The sequence below is a fragment of the Ambystoma mexicanum genome, chromosome 7p (genome assembly GCF_040938575.1).
Source record: "Ambystoma mexicanum isolate Mex_15411 chromosome 7p, UKY_AmexF1_1, whole genome shotgun sequence".
In the NCBI taxonomy this organism is placed as follows: Eukaryota; Metazoa; Chordata; class Amphibia; order Caudata; family Ambystomatidae; genus Ambystoma; species Ambystoma mexicanum.
In genome coordinates, this window is record NC_090939.1 from 383996504 (window position 1) to 384012928 (window position 16425).

At 44.9% G+C, this 16425-nt stretch overlaps 1 protein-coding gene across 2 annotated transcripts in view; it reads right to left on the reverse strand.

Moving 5' to 3' along the window:
• Positions 1–16425, reverse strand: part of LOC138526081 (multidrug resistance-associated protein 1-like) — a 1621759-nt gene that overhangs the window by 28978 nt on the left and 1576356 nt on the right. For both annotated transcript variants that reach the window (XM_069636425.1, XM_069636424.1), the window contains one exon: positions 12537–12731. In XM_069636425.1, the coding sequence (XP_069492526.1) occupies positions 12537–12731 (195 nt within the window). The remainder of the gene's footprint in view (positions 1–12536; positions 12732–16425) is intronic.

Sequence of the window (16425 nt, forward strand, 5' to 3'; positions counted from 1 at the left end):
ACATTACCTGCCCTGCACTGTAATTGCCACCCTGCCTAGACAGGCACCCAGCTTAGCCTTTCTTAGCCTGTGTGTGCCCTTAATTGTATAGGATCTACTATATTACTATTGTTCCCCAAGTTTCTTTGTGTCGTCTGGGCATCCAAACTGCATTAACTTTTCTTCATCTCGCATCTCCAATGGCAAGTTGTGCTTGCCTGACCTCAGCCTCTCAATTGCCACCATTCCCGCGATATCACCTTCAGCCAGGAGCCTATTTGTCATTTGACCACCTTTTGTGTTTATGCCTTTTACCCATACGCCACATCTACGCCTAACGTAATGTAACTGGGCTAACATCACCAGAGGGTGCACCCATACCGATGGTGTTTCCTGCTTACCTGCATATATGAAGTAGCCCCTCGCTCTATGAGGTGGGACACTACTCTCTCTCGACCAGTGTTTCACGTTGTAATGGTATCAAATTTAGCACATCATCATGTTGTACTTATGCTTATACCACCTTATCTGCCCTGCCCACTTATGCCTGCATGGCTCCAATTTTCTACGTCGCATTATCACTAACTGGCTCCTGACTCATCTTAAATGTACTTTTTTAACCTGCACCTTCCCGATTTGTGCTGTACTTTAGTGCTCTATTGAGATTCGAATCTAGGAGTAGTTTAAAACTGCATTAATCGTCCTCAAGTGTAGTGTGCATTGCGCTAAAATGTGGAAGTTAGAAGTGACTTAAACCTGCTCATTGAGCATCTCTGCAATGCTCTATTTCTGTCCTATAAGGTCTGCTGCCTTATGTAGCCCCCGTAACATAAGGTGTGGCTTTGCTAGTCTGCATACTTGTACCTATTCCATCCTATGATGTCTGCTGCCTGATGTAGCCCTCCGTATAATGAGGTTAGGATCTACCAGACTGTACACTTACACCTATTTTGTCCTATGATGTCTGCATGCCTGATGTAGCCCCCGTAAAATAAGGTGTGGCTTTGCTAGTCTGCATACTTGTACCTATTCCATCCTATGATGTCTGCTGCCTGATGTAGGCCCTGTAACATGAGGTGAGGATCTACCAGACTGTACTCTTACACCTACTTTGTCTGAGGATGTGTGCATGCATGAAGTAGCCCCCCCGTAACATGAGGTGTGGCTTTGCCAGTCTGTATACTTGTACCTATTCTGTCCTATGATGTATGCATGCCTGATGTAGTCCCCTGCAACAGGCGGTGAGGCATGTTAGTGTTGGCTTTTACCTAACACCATAACGCTGTATTGCTATTGCGTGTTCCTGTACCTAAGAATTGTAACAAGCACTTACTATAAGTAAAATGCTAAATAAATAAATTACACTCTTCCCTATTCTTCCTTGTCTCAATCCTTGTACTTCTTGCATACTACAGAAGTATGTAGGATAGGAGGGTAGGGGGTGGGGAGAGTGGGGGTGAAGGGGAGGTGGGGGTACAAGGTGGATACCACATTCTCCCACAATTGTCGTCACTGGTCCCATAGGCAGTTTCCCCTCCCGTGAGATCCACCTACTGAGTACCACCCCCAAGGGGAGTATCGGGTAGTGGCCTCACCTCCCTGGCCTCATGGGAAGGGGCCCCCCTACGGAAGCAGTGACGACACCCTGGGATTCGTCACCCAATGCTTAATTATATTCCCTTTGGCAATCTGCATGCCATAGTTGCTTGTCAGAGTTGTAGAATTTCACTTAAATGTGAAGGCAAGGTACTCAACAGGACCCAAATAGTAAAATACTATTCAGCTGAAGATGAATAATCTTTCTTTAGCCAAAATTCTGCTGAATACGTACTCAAGGCTGAAGTTCAGTACAATCCTAGAAAAGACCAGTTGGAAAATATGCTTGGTCCCACCAGAAAAGCGGCAGGCCAGTGAGGTGTAGCTTGGGTCTCTAACTACAGCAGGTCCGGAACCAACTGTTGGCATACCTTTCCCACTCAGGGTGTCATTAGCAAAACTGAAGGTTTATGGGTGGAAGAGCTCTAATTTATAATAACCACTGGCATTACTCTGGGCAACCTCCCAGACCATCATTTTCTGCTTGCCATTTTATTACATAAGGGGAATGACCATATGAAAATAAGGTTTGCCGCCCACCCCCCCACGCCCTACACAGTCCAGTCTGAACTGCTAGGTCACATCCCTCCCTGCATGAGAATACAAGCAACCCCAGACATGCTTCAGTCTCACACCTCACTGATGAGCAATTTCAGTTGATATGGTTTATGCAAAACCTTCCAGCCATCAACTTTCAGTTTTGCTTCAGTGAAAAAAATTAAAAACAGATCAGGGCCTGCTGAGTCATACTTCTTGGTAAGGTCATGGTCCAGCGCCAGAGTGGAAGAAACTTTTATCCACATGGCCATGATGAGGACAGCAACTGCCAGGTCAAAGAGGGTCTTCCTCAGTGGAATCTGCTTGAGTGTGTCAATGAGGTCAAACTAGAGCACGGGCATCGAGGACACAGTCAACACAAAGGTTTCTGCACTGTTGGATGTGGTCTTCCACAGAGATATATGAGATTTCCATAAACTGTGGCCAACATGAAATCCAACATCAAAGAGGTATTCTACCCTGTACAATCCCTTAAATTAGAGCCCAACATAATATGGTCCTGATCTGACCATAGAACCCCTCATGGATGTTTTCCACATTACTAGAGTCCAAGGGCTCAAACTAGTAAAAGAAAGGATCACCATGTGCATCAAAGACCTGGGCCACCACCTACAAACCGCTTTTCACATTTACACTATGGGCCTCATTCCAAGTTCCTTGGTCCAGTGGGTTTACCACAGGATTACAAGTGGTGGTAAGGTGGTGTTAGCGCCCATGTATGACTCCATTGGGGATTTTTGCCAGAGTTACCAATGTCTAAGTGGCAATTCCGCCCATTTCTGGAAGAAAAGTGAAGGATTTACCTCCAGCTTGATACTGGAGGTAAATCTTTAACTTTTCCTCCAGAACTGGGGCACTCTGCTTATTCACCCACGATACAAAGAGCCACTCATAGGGCCTTGTTACGAGGACAACCGAATCCGGCACCTGATATCCCAGTGCCACCGTAACATTACGAGTCCCGGCGGTCCGGGACATCAGGCAGCAGATTCAAGGAGTCCCCATTCCTACGGAGTCCAAAAGGACTCCATGGGAATGGGTTCACGCAAGCATGGGCACAGTTGTTAACAGTGCTTCTGTGAAAACACTGCCATCCAGGTCAGACCTGCCGCACGCAAAGGCCCCGGAAGGCATATTTGGAGTGTGGCAGTCCGGAAAGGGGGCTGGTACGGTGCAACCGGCACCCTTATTTCCAGACCGCCACACTTAGAATGAGGTCCTCAATCTGGCTAGAGGACATAGGGCATTTATTTTGAATTTGGCGGTGTGGGAAAAAATAAAACATGTTGGCAGAGTTACCAACCGCCAACATTTCCGAGTGGCAATTCCACCGATTTTTGGTGGTAAAGTGAAGGATTTACGTTAAATCCTCCACTTTTCCTCCAAAAACAGACTGAATTGCCACTAGGTAATTCCGCCAATAATTGTAAATTGTTGATGCATGAAAAATGTTGGTGACAGAATTACCACCACTTTTTTTCTAGCACAGCCAAATTCAGAATGAGGGCCATATATCCTATAGCCAGATTGAGAGTGTTTCTTTGTATCGCGGGTGAATAAGCACAGTGCCCCAGTCAAACATACCTCTCATTGAGGCATGTATGACTCTTGGGGGGTCAGCAACGGACCTGGAGTAGGGGAAACCCTTTACTTCAACAGCCTCATTGTTTTTGTTACGCTATTGCCTGCTTGAAATGCCACCCTTTCTTCCCTTGCCCCATAATAATATCTGTTGTTGTACTTGTACTGCTTCATATTGCAATAAAAGTTTTGAAAATGAAAAATAATCGGACCCAGCTTTGATATCAATTGACACCTTGAAACTGGGTTTAGTGAAGTGAGTTGCCAGGACTGACAGGCACCATCGGTGAAGCCATGGAAGCCAGGGCCATGCCTTTGATGCCCAAAGGCTAAGACGAATGGCACTGGAAGGGAGCAGTCTCCACGGCTGGGGCCAGAACTAAGCCATCAGTCGAGCAGTTTTGGGCTGAAGAGGTGCCCCTTTGTTGACTTCAAGAATCACATTGGGCTCTGGATCCAACACCGGCTTCTGGGCCTTTGTGAAAATGTCAAGCATCAAGATGTTTTTTTTCTTTAGAGTTTTCTGACGTGCTGTGCCGCCGACTCACTATGTGTCCATTCAACATTTACATACTCCAAAATCCCGCAAAATACTACTTACAATTTTGCTAATATGTATAATCTCGGAAATTATTAATCCAGTTCCTGCAAGTTTATGCATGCAAAAATCCGGAAAATTACATAAGGTTTTTCATGCATATTGTATAAAAAATACATTCCTTTCATACTAGAATATTTACCAAACAGTCGCCATTTAATGTTCGAGGACAGTACGAGTATGAGGTAAATATCTTAATCTCCCAAATGAATTGCTTTTCTTAATTTCTCTGGCAGAAGGGTCCTTTGCATTGGTGTGGCATACTGTCACAGAGAAGCACCGTGGTGGCTCCTTACTATTGGCTTTGCATGAATTGGGATCATACTTGCTACACCCTAAATCCATGGAGGCATCTGTGGTATTTTGCGAGTTGGCATCTGTGGCCACATGTTTGGACCCATTACTGCTAGGCACATGGAAGAATGACATGCCAGACATATTTTGCTGCCAAAAAGCCAGAATGACCGTAAGGCCAGATCATGTTCCTCGCATGTCTGTCATCTTGTATGCTTTGAATTATAAGAGCAGGTTGTTTGCATAGAACACTGCTACCCAACAGGTTTCCTTACTTTGCACTGCTGTTCTTGTTGCTAATCTTTTGGCTCAGACCCTGTTCTTCTGACCCCTATTTAAGATTCCTTGACTTAGGTTTCAGGGTCTTCTCCATTGGGATACATTGCTTGAGTTATAAGCTTCATGCCATTGAGGGAAAGTGGGCTCTGATTACAACGGAAAAGGTGGACTCTTATAACCAAATTGGGGTCCTCGAAACAACTTCTGGAGATATTGTCTCTGGTGCTCATTTAGCTTTCAGATCTTAACACATCTTCCGACAGGAGTATGGCAAAAACAAACATATCAGACAGAGTTGTAGATATTAATTAACATTTTCCTTTTACTTTTCAGTCTAAGGGTCTGCACCTTATCTCAAGGCCCACATTCTACACCTTGGCTGATTAGGTATACAACCCTGGCTAATATTTCCTACATTAAATGCATCATGAAAAATTAATATTCTATCTGCAGATTGTGCGCTGTTGAGGTTGGCTAGTTACTGCCTCACCTTTAGCTGGACACACATTGACCAGTTACATCCTGTGACAAAGTCCTCGCCTGGACCATCTGTTGAAGGTTGATGTGCCCATATGGAGCTGGGTGAAGGCACCCACTAAGTGAGACAAGACACAAGGCAGCATAGGGAGGATGCTCTGGTTCACCCCACCAGACCCTGGGTGCATGGCAGGGGCTAGTCACCAAGGGTGAATCTGTTACAAAGTCCCTTTAAAAGGGACATCGCACTTTGAAGGTACCAGCAGCATTCATCGCCCTCCCTTAGTCAGGGGTCCAACCCATTGAATCTGATATGAGAGTACCAAGTAGAGTGAGTTAACTATTAGCAAGATCAAGGAACTGGCTTTGGGGCTCCATGGTATGGAACGTTCTACAAACAGTAAGAGTAAAGAGGCAACTATCTTATTTACTGTTTGTCGGCCACTAGGGGGGAGACAAGAAGAACTTAAGGGACATCCAACTCTACTACAGTAATCCTCCACCACGCATATGTGCTATAAGAATCAAAGATGGTGGTAAGCCTAAAAAAGGCTCGGTCTGTGGAGAAAAGAAGAACAGTGGCAGAGCAGTAGCGAAGCTCTGCCCACATAGAAGATGTAATTTAACATGTTTGAGTGGGGGTTATATTAGGTGACAGAGTGAAAATCCAGACAGGGTGGTGTGACGAATCAGGAGATCTCGTCCCAGAATTCATAAGAAGGAACGGAATTCCCACAACAAACCCCTGAAAAATAAGGCAAAATCCCACCACATCTTATCAGTCAAATCCACATATACCATATGGGTATATGTGGACTATAAAACACATACCTCATCTAAAATCACTGGGACGAGGAGGCTGTATCTAGAGGGAAAAGGAGTGGAAATTGGGACACAAAATCTTAGTCCATCTTTTATCTTCCTTAAAAAGTCCAAAAACAAAAAGGACGAGGGACTGTAGCCGTGGGGGATTGGTGGCGGTAGTAGCAGTAGCAGACGTAGACAGAGCCTGGGGTGTAGCAACAACAGTAAGCACGTTGTGAGGGACGGAGGGAAGCGGAGAAGCTGGTGTGAACAAACGGACCTCCGGACCAATGTGAGGAGCTGGAATCTCAAGGCAGCTGCGGCACTAAGGCAGTGTTAGAGTGACCTATGTCAGGTTCCTATCGATGTGAGGCGAGACAACGGAGCCTCGTGGAGACCGCTTTCTCGAGACCGCAGAGCAGGGAGTGCAGCCCACAGGACGAGGCAGTGAGTTATCAGCCCAGGCTGGTGGCACCAAGAAAACAACAAAGGCAGTCGAGAGAGGGACTGAGGAACAACACTTCTGATACGTGGTGCAAGCGCAGGTACAGAGCGGCAGGACACCTTGCCCCAATTCAGAAGAGAGAGAGAGAGAGACATCGGGACACAGAGGGGGCAGGGGAGACCCCAGGAGGTCCCGCGCTGCATGCGTGCAGGTCTGCACGGGCAGAGCCGTGGACTGCACTGAGAGAGCAGTCTGGGAAACCCTGAGTATTGGAGCAGGTAGCAGACACATTGCTTTGATTTACTTAAGTCTGCTTAGTTTTCCTAAAGCCGTTTGGTGTGTGAAAGGAATACTCTCAAGTACACTAATAAAAGGAAATTGAAAGAAAGAAACACGCGGGGACATAAAATATCCTGACTCCTCCTCATCTGGTGCTAAGGGGATATTAGTACTAAAAAGGGGAAAAGGGGCTCTACTTAGTAAGGCATTATTATTCTCACTTTTCCCCATTCCAGTGAGTCTTTTGAACAGAGATATGGAATATATGAGGGGCACAATTGTTTATGTATAACAAGACTGTGGGCTACCCAAGACACCCTGAAGAATCTATGCATATAATAGATTCAGCTTGGGTAAAAGACTTGCCCATGGACAATTACTTTGTGCACTTGGCCAGAAAAGCCTACCAAGTGACCAACACAAAAGGAAAGAGATCCAGGGCAAACAGAAAGAAATAAGGAAAGACAAGGGAAGGGGAGTGTCCCCCTGGCATAGCGGGCTCTGAAGCCCTGACGACAAGTGGGAAAGACCAGGGAAGGGGAGTGTCCCCCTGGCATAGCGGGCTCTGAAGCCCTGACGACAAGTGGGAAAGACCAGGGAAGGGGAGTGTCCCCCTGGCATACTGGGCTCCGAAGCCCTAACGACAAGTGGGAAAGACCATTGAAGGGGAGTGTCACCCTGGCAAATAACATCTACTCTAAGAACAACAGGTGTAATAGCCGCCATACGGCTGTAGGAACACATCCAAGTATAGTTTATTTTCCCCAAAGATGGTTTTGATAGATTAAGTGTGAGGGTCAGAGTAGGTTTTCTGGAAACAGGACTGAAAACATTTATTTTGGACATCCTGAAAAAGACTGATCTATTATTTTGTTGTCTTGAGGCAGGGAAACTCCTCATAGAATTAGGATTCAATGTATGGGGTTAACCTAGAATCAATGTGCGCTTAGTTTTGAACTAGTCTAACATTTTTAATATGAGATATAGTAGGATAGCTGCAGACTTTGGGTTGTAGAGATTTTGCCCCTATCTCTTAGAAATATAAAGTGAGAAATATTTGCCTCCCAGAGTATTGCGCTTGTCCTATTACAATATCAGAATATACTTCAAGTACACACTCTCCAATTTGTGTTATGTCATTTTTTAAAGGATGTGCCCAGCTGACATGTGTTTTGACCACTGGTCATTTTTCAAGGTTTGAAACATGTGCTTACATACTGCAAAATACACTTCTAAAGTATAGATCCAACATAGTTCTTACATTTTCATCAAATGATAAACTAATAATTACAAAGAAACAATAGATACAATAGGTCCCCTCAGATTTTTCAATAGAAGATTTACCCAACAGTTAAGCACAATCCAGATAATAAAGTTATAGATATGGTCAATATTAGTACCCAAAATAATTGTATTTCAACATGACACATAATCGAAATAAAATTTACAAAATGGTGAAAAAAAGGGAAACAAGTCATGAACTCTTGGAATTGGTTGGAATTACCCACTTTGTGTTTTTGTTTATTTTCTTCTACCATAATTAGCCTATCTTAGGTCCTAGGCCTATTTTTACTTTTCAAAATAATCCCCTTTAAACTTGAATCTTAAGAGTCAAAGTTGCCTGTTGGTCCCTCAGCAATGACAGTACCTCCATAGTATAATTATTTGGCCAAATATGGAGGAGCGCTATGGAGTCTAGTATTCATATTCCTCTATTGAGAAAGGCCCAAAGTAGACATAACTATATGATCTGAAGACATTGTTTTGTTCCAGGTCCAAGGGCTTGAAATAGTAACCATGGATAAAAAGATCTGAAGATCAATGTCACCAATGTGCCCCAGTGGTCCGTGTGACAACTTTGAAGATGGACACGTCGACTCCTTTTGGTGCCGTTAGGCGGTGCTGTAAGTATACTGCATGATCTGGTCTTTTCCAAGATGGCGGTCGGCTGCCTCCATGCTCAACGGCTACACAGGTTTTCCACAACGCTGCTCTGTGTTGCAAATCAGCTCCTATGATACTCAATGCTGGATTCCTTCCCGCTCCGATCCGTAAGTGATATCATGTCTTGCTCCTTGTTCCCTGCGCAGTTTTCCTGCTTTGTTTTTCTTCCTCCCTTTGAAAGACTCTGCTGCCTTTCCCTTGGTTTAACCTTCCTGGCAACCGCTTCCAGAACCTTGCTTGTCTCCTACCTTCCTCACTGCCTGGATCCCGCTGCTCACCATCTGCATTGTTATTGCATCTCCTTACAAACCATCAGAGGGATTTTTGATCCCTCAACCTGTTCCCTCTTCTAGAGGATGCTTCTCTGGAAGCCCCCTTGGCTTGCTGTTCTTTCAGGTGGTACAGTGGCATCTAGGCGGGCTCACCTGTACCCGTTCACTCCTCGATTACACCAGAGAAGATCTGCCAAGCCAACAGAATAGAGAGAGAAGACCCAAGGTGAGGATAAAGCTACTTCACCACAAGATAATTTGCCTGTTTTCATGAACCAGTTCTCCTATCCTGGATTAATTGGCAAAATACATATCTTAGTAAGAGAATGTTACTAAACCATTAATGGCCGCAATGGGGGAGGCCGTAATAGTTTGCATGCCTAATCGGACAGACCCGAGCTGACAGGCCTGACCTCAGCAAGGTTTTCGGGCCATTATTGGCTGGCAACGCTCCCTATACGGCCCTTAATGCTTTTAGCACATCTGCAAAAATCCAGGTTGTTAATATCCACCTTTTCATTTAAGGTAAATGGTCTTGGTGCATATACCTATTTAACTCAGCAGAATTATAAATAAAACTAGAAACAGTGGTGGGAGTTTGTGCCAATTCCCTTTTCTATGTCCATGGCCATGCTGTGTTCTGGTGTGGAGAAGTGTCATGGTGGCGGATAGAGCAAAGGGGATAGGAAGAATAAGGTGGGGGAGGAAGCTTAAGTGGTGGGAAGGGGGCTAAGCCAAGGAAACAAGAATCCTTGAAGAGGGCTTGGGGCCCGTGGTGAAAAATAAAAAAAGGGAGACCTGCAGGAAAGGCACCAGTGGCTGTTTGCAGATTCAGCTTGCATCCCTAGCAACCCGAATGGCCAGTGCCTCTCTGCAGATGCAAATTACACAAAGTTTTGCAGCTTTATAACTGTCAAAACCCGGGTGGTTTCGATAGTCTTCTATCTAGTGGCTAAATTCATAAATTACCTTTTGTTTTTCTCAAAGGGAAAGCGGTGGGCTATGGCAATGGAAGGTTCAAACACAAACAAGCTGCACAGAGGAGGAAAATTCACAGTATGGCTGTTGGGCATCTTTGGGGATCATAACAAACGGGCTGTATAAGAGTGCTTCCATGAAAATAATCTGTGGTCTCATTCTTTACTTTGCACCTTTGGCCTGAAGAAACCCTGCACTTAAATTCAGGCCAAGTATAACAAAATGTGGATATCTGCCACATCATTCTGTTCTTTATTGTAACATAGATAGCACTGTAATACATACTTTGAAGATAATGCAATGCAATGATCATATATATCTGAGAGAAATCTATACCAGTGTGAAGTACATACTGGGAATGATGTATACCTCTCAACGGACGTTCAATGCTCAAGACTTGCTTTCTTGCTGACACTTGTGCAATTAGAAACCAATCCAATATGACACGGTGTCTTGAAAATCCATTTCACAATGTGAGCTTTTTGCTTACATCTGATGTAGCTTTCTTATTGCAAAAGGTTCTGGGCATGTGATGAAGCACTGTAAGAATCTATACAACACTCATGCAGTGCAGTTGCAATCCTAAACATTTTTTCAATAGAATCATTTTTTTATTTAGTACAGTCAAGAACTAACCCCAAAGTGACATTAGGCACCATACAAAGAACATTTATTTTAGAAACATCATGTGCTGTAACTAGAACACTAAACCAAGATGAGATGGGAAATGGTGGTCAAAGCTGGTAATAGGGGTGTGAAGGAGAGAGCGAAGGCTAAGGAGTCATTGGGATAATACTTAACAGAGCACTGTATTGTTGCCGCCATGACTGTTGAACAGTGTTACATCATCTGGACAGGCCATAAAACATGCTTAAAAACTATTAACTAAATCTCAGTGACATGTGCGTTCAGGATCAGAAAAGAGAACAAGAACAGCATCACGATTTTAACAATGGACATGCTTGAGGTATGTAGGTGAGCAATATCTATAGGCATATAGGTTTTATTGTAGCTTTTTTGTTCTGTTTCAGAAAGAATAAGCTAGTTGCAACAGCAAAAGCATATGCATATTTGCACATTGGACAATGATGAGGAGAATCAATACTCAATACAGCACATCTCTTGTTCAGAGAGATACTAGTCAGGGGAAAAGTGCACTGCCTCTCCAGACACTTCTCAATGCTTTATGCAGTGGAGACTGATTGTGCAGCTTCTCTTATACACTCATTAGTGCAGCTGCGAATATTCATATTAACTCTCTCTGAGAGTGTAGACATAAATATGACAGATCCCTCTGAAATCTTCATCTTGGGTCCTCAGTACATGGGAAAAAAAGCCTGGTGTCCCCAGCAGCCTCCCTCGTTTGTTTTCCGAACTAATAGACTTGCAGGAGGTGGATACAGAGTCATGATCATGACAGTGCGCACGATTGCCTTTATGCCTCACTGGTCATTATTGCAGGGTTGTCCGGGGTCCAAATTGGGCCTATGGCCTGCCTCTCCCTTTGTGTCAACTTCTGCCCAAAGCATGGTTCAACCACAACTGCCTCCCTCAGTGCCTATCCAAAAAAGAAAAGATACAAAAAATGCTTCACTGATGTGCGGTTGGCATGTTCTGGAATGCCCCTGCCTGATTTCCAGTCTTGTCCCTCTGACTCTGACTGGCTTGTTCTGGAAAGGTAGTCCAAGCACTTCCTGTTATGGGGTGAGGGGGCTGAGCAGCAACTGTTGAGTAGACTGGCAGGGAAGTTGAAGTATGATGCTTCAAACTGGGAAGTGATGTGCTGCAGGCCATTGCTTTCCATTCCTCTAGCCCTGCTCCACCCTCCTGAGGGACCGCCATCCCCCAATGCCTCACCTCCCCAAAACCCCTTCCCTGCACCGCCATCCAAGAAATACGGGCGCTAATTCCACCCCTAAAAGCGCCACATCCCTTTAGTTCTCCTGTAGCCCCTTCCCTCATGCTACCATCCACCAAAGAAAACAAGCACTCATTTCCATCCCCTTTCTGGACATCACCATTCCTTCTTCTCTAACACAGCCACCACTTCCTGTGCCACCATCCCAAAAAATATACCGGCGCTGGACTGCTGTTTTGCATAGCCATTTTCCTGGCTTGGCTAATGTTTGGCCCTTAAAGCCAGACCAGAACCGCTCGCTCGGTCCTACCCAGCAGTTCCCTGGCTCTCCCATCTCTATTGGTCATTGTTGTTATTTTAATTCGATTGCATAAACTTATTTTGTAAAATGTGTATTGTTTTATTATACAAAATAAACATTTCTGACTGTATAGCAGTCCTTTTCCTATCATACAGTATTAAGAAAGGTTTCCATGTGTGGTAAACAGCCTCTTCTACTACTGTTACCAGGTGAATATGCCAAACAATCCAATCTTCCTGTTTTCTCAATTTCGATGCTGAAGGTTAAATGTAAAAGGTAAGACCTGGACATACCTATCAGAATCCATGACAGTGTGCAACCTGTGAGCTATGGTCAACACTGTGCAATCCTCAAACTCCTTCCGGATTGTGGACTGCACCAACGCATCTGTTTCCATGTCAATGGATGCTGTGGCTTCATCCAGGATTAGAATTTTTGTCTTCCGTAGCCATGCACGTGCAAGACAGACAAGCTGCCTCTGTCCAACACTATAGAAGAAGAGAAAAGATGGAACATTTGACACTGAGACTGAGTAACAAAGAATTCTCATATGCATTACAATATATTCTCTATCAACAGATATACATTTGTATTATGAATTATGAAAAGAAACAGACATAGTATTGAAGGTTATCAAAATATAACTTGACAGTAGCAGAAACTGTGATGCTGAAACACATGTTCATGCCAGCAATGCTAGGCACACTTATCAACAACAACAGACAGGCCACTGAACAACATAGCATCTTTGATCAGTGCCAGTTAATATTAAACTTAGTTTATGTTTCGAGACTGCTCTGGGTGCTGTATTGGATGACAACCTGGTCCTGGCCCATGCATGAAGGATGGCTACCCCTCCGAGTCCCGTTGTAGGTTCCATTATCTTTTGACACTGTACTTCATTCCATCTGATTTTACGGTTTAGATGTAGTGGCTGCGATATCTGGTGTTTTGTGGACATGAATGCTATCTTTTCTTGCAGACCATGATTGTGAGGTTGTGTGGCTTTCTGAAAGCAAAAGGCTATTGGCTGTTCTATGCTCACAATGATTAAGCACATACTTACATGCCTCACTGTAGTTATCAGGTTTAGTTTACTATAGCATTTAAGAGGTTGGGAGTTATAGAAGAGTGGCGATATTGTCTTGTTTCTAAATGGATTAAAGAGGTTCTAATGTTGCCACAAACAAACTTCATCCAGTTCTATGCCCTTACACAAAATCTCTGGTCTATGTATTTCTTTAACAAAAAAGCTAAAAAGACCAACAACCTGGGCGTAAATTGGGTGCCTTCTTGGGAAGTAATCCATAGATGTGGACTGCATGTAGTGTAGGGTATTTCATATTAGAAAAGATTCAGTTGTGGCAAGCTCATTACACTACACTCTGATGCTCTTTCATACTGTGAGGGTCTATCTAGTATCCCACATTAAGCCTCTGCAAAGTATCCCCCCCACCATTCCTCCCAGTGCAGACCGATAGAAGGAATAAACTCCTAAGAACCTGGCTCCCACAGCGCATCCGCACAGCTCACTGAGCGGGCAATGACCACTATCAACCAGGCCAACTCACTTATCCTAACCTAACAAGGCACCACCTTGCTACACCTGAAACCATGGTACCAGCACCCCCAAATCTGCACCGCATCGCGAACATCCTGCCCAAGGCTCCTCCTATCGCACCTACCCAGAAGAATCTCCTCAGCAAGCAGCCCACGAAAGCCTCAACAGACCAACCCAACTGTACCCCAACACCTGCAACAGCACTGCTAGCTGTGCTCATTAATGCTCGATCAATAACAGCTCATGTCCTAGATATACACAACCTGATAAGTAACAGGAGCCTTGACCTGTTAGCCATATCCAAAACCTCGTTACACCAAGCCTCAGGCCCAGCCCTATCCCATGCCATACCTGAAGGATATGCCATCCTCAGAGCAGACAGACCAGAAGGCAGAGGAGGCGGAGTAGTCCTCATCCATAGAGACAATATTAACATTAGACTCACAAGCCCACCGGCTATGGAGAATTGTGAACATCTCACAGTAAATATAGCAGCATCACCCTCTGATACAATTACGATGCACATAGTATACAGACAACCTATCAACACCTGTAACTTCAAGGAAGACCTCAGCCACCTTATCAGCATCAATCTCAAACCCTCCTCGAGAGTGGTTCCCGTAGGTGACCTCAACCTTGGCCTGAACGACACCAAAGATAAGTCGTCCTCAAGGTCTCCAATACACTTTCTAACCTGGGCTACCTCTACTGCATGACAGCACCTACCCATTTCAAAGGGAGAACCATAGACTGGATTGCCGACTTAACCAAATCCAAATCACCTCCAACGAACCCGTACCCTGGTCTGACCACCATATCCTTACCTTCAGCCTACCCATGTAGAGACCCATCCACAACTCCCCCAAACCCCTCCCACCAACCAGCACTAGAAGCATCAAAAAGATCACCAAAGAATCGCTCGCCCCACTCCTCACACCGAGTCAGGGAAAAACGTGTCTCCTCCGACCCAAAGCAGTTGGCAGACCTATACACCAGAATGCTCACAAAGGCTCTAGACCTAGTAGCCCCCTTGACCACCAGGAACCAGAAGTCGAAATACCACCGTAACCCTTGGTTCTCGGACACACTTCTAGGCCTAAGGTCTAAAAATAGATAAGCGGAAGCCGCCTGAAAAGAAACCCCCTCCAACTCCACTAAACAAGACTTTAGTAAAATCGCCCACGATTACAAAAAAGCAATCATCACAGCAAAAGCAGAGATCTACAATACCAGAATAACTGATGCCAAATCCGAATCCCAACAACTCTTTTAAAATTAGAGAGAGTTAGAATCCCCCACAACACCCCCCACCCCTCAGTCATCAAAGACCAAACCTGGTGTGCTAGCATCCAATCAGCAAGGAGGAAGAAGATTTGCCTGCTACAAAAATCGGCCACAAACAAAGCATGACCACAACCAGCAACCCTCCGGTCCCACACAGCACCTTTATCACCCCCCCGTTTAAATACAGAGAAATATCTGAAGAAGAAACTAATAACATTATTAGCGAACTCAAACTCTTCAGATGCCTAGGAGACATCTGCCCCGCCACAATCATAAAAGACTGCGCCCCTATTCTCACCCCTTTCGTCACGAAATTTATCAGTGCCTCCTTCACCTCAACTCAGTACCCACAAGTCTAAAAGAATCTTGGGTCCTCCCACTCCTGAAGAAACCCTCCCTAGACCCAGAACTCCCCTGCAACTACAGACCCATCACCACAGTGCCATTCCTAATAAATCCTAGAGAGGGCAGCATACATCTAGATTCAGCAACATCTAGAATCTAACACAATTCTAGGGAAGAGACCATCAGGATTCAGACCAGGCCATGGCACACAATCTACATTATTGGACCTGAAAATAAAAATGGATACCTTCAAAGACAAAGGAAAACCCGCCCTCCTGCTCCTTTTGGACTTGTCAGCGGCCTTCGACCTGGTCAACCACAGCGCACTCTGTCACCACCTCACCTCTGCAGCCAACTTTTCACTGGAAGCAACCAGTTGGATCGCCTCCTTCCTAGAAGGGAGAACGATGAGTGTTTTCTCAGACACAGCAAGCACCGACCCTGCCGCATACCCTGCAGAGTTCCCTGGGTTCCTGCGTCTCCCCCGCCTTACATAACATCTTTACAAAACCACTTTGACAACCTGGACGACCTTGGCATCTTTCATACCAACTATGCGGACGTCACACACGTTCTCCTACCTCTAACAGGTGACTACGACCAAGAAACGCTGTTTCTGAACAAAGTATATGTCGCAATTCAGGCGTGGATGGCAACCAACCATCTTTGCCTCAACGATGACAAGACATAGATCCTCCTAGTAGGGTCCCCAACCGTCCTCAAGAAACTTAACCTGCAATACTCAGCGTTCCTGATAGATGGCATACAAATCCAAGTCTCTGAAGTAATCAAAACTCTAGGGGTGTAACTTGACGCCTCAATCACCCTGGACAGACATGTGAATGCCATTTCCTCCTCTGCAGCCTACACAGCGAAACTTAATAACTCAGCAAAACAATTCCTCACCGCTGACAGCTGTCTCACCATTGCAAGGGCTATCACAGGCGCAAGACTATTGCAACCCCCTCTTCGCGGGAACCTCTAAACGTAAC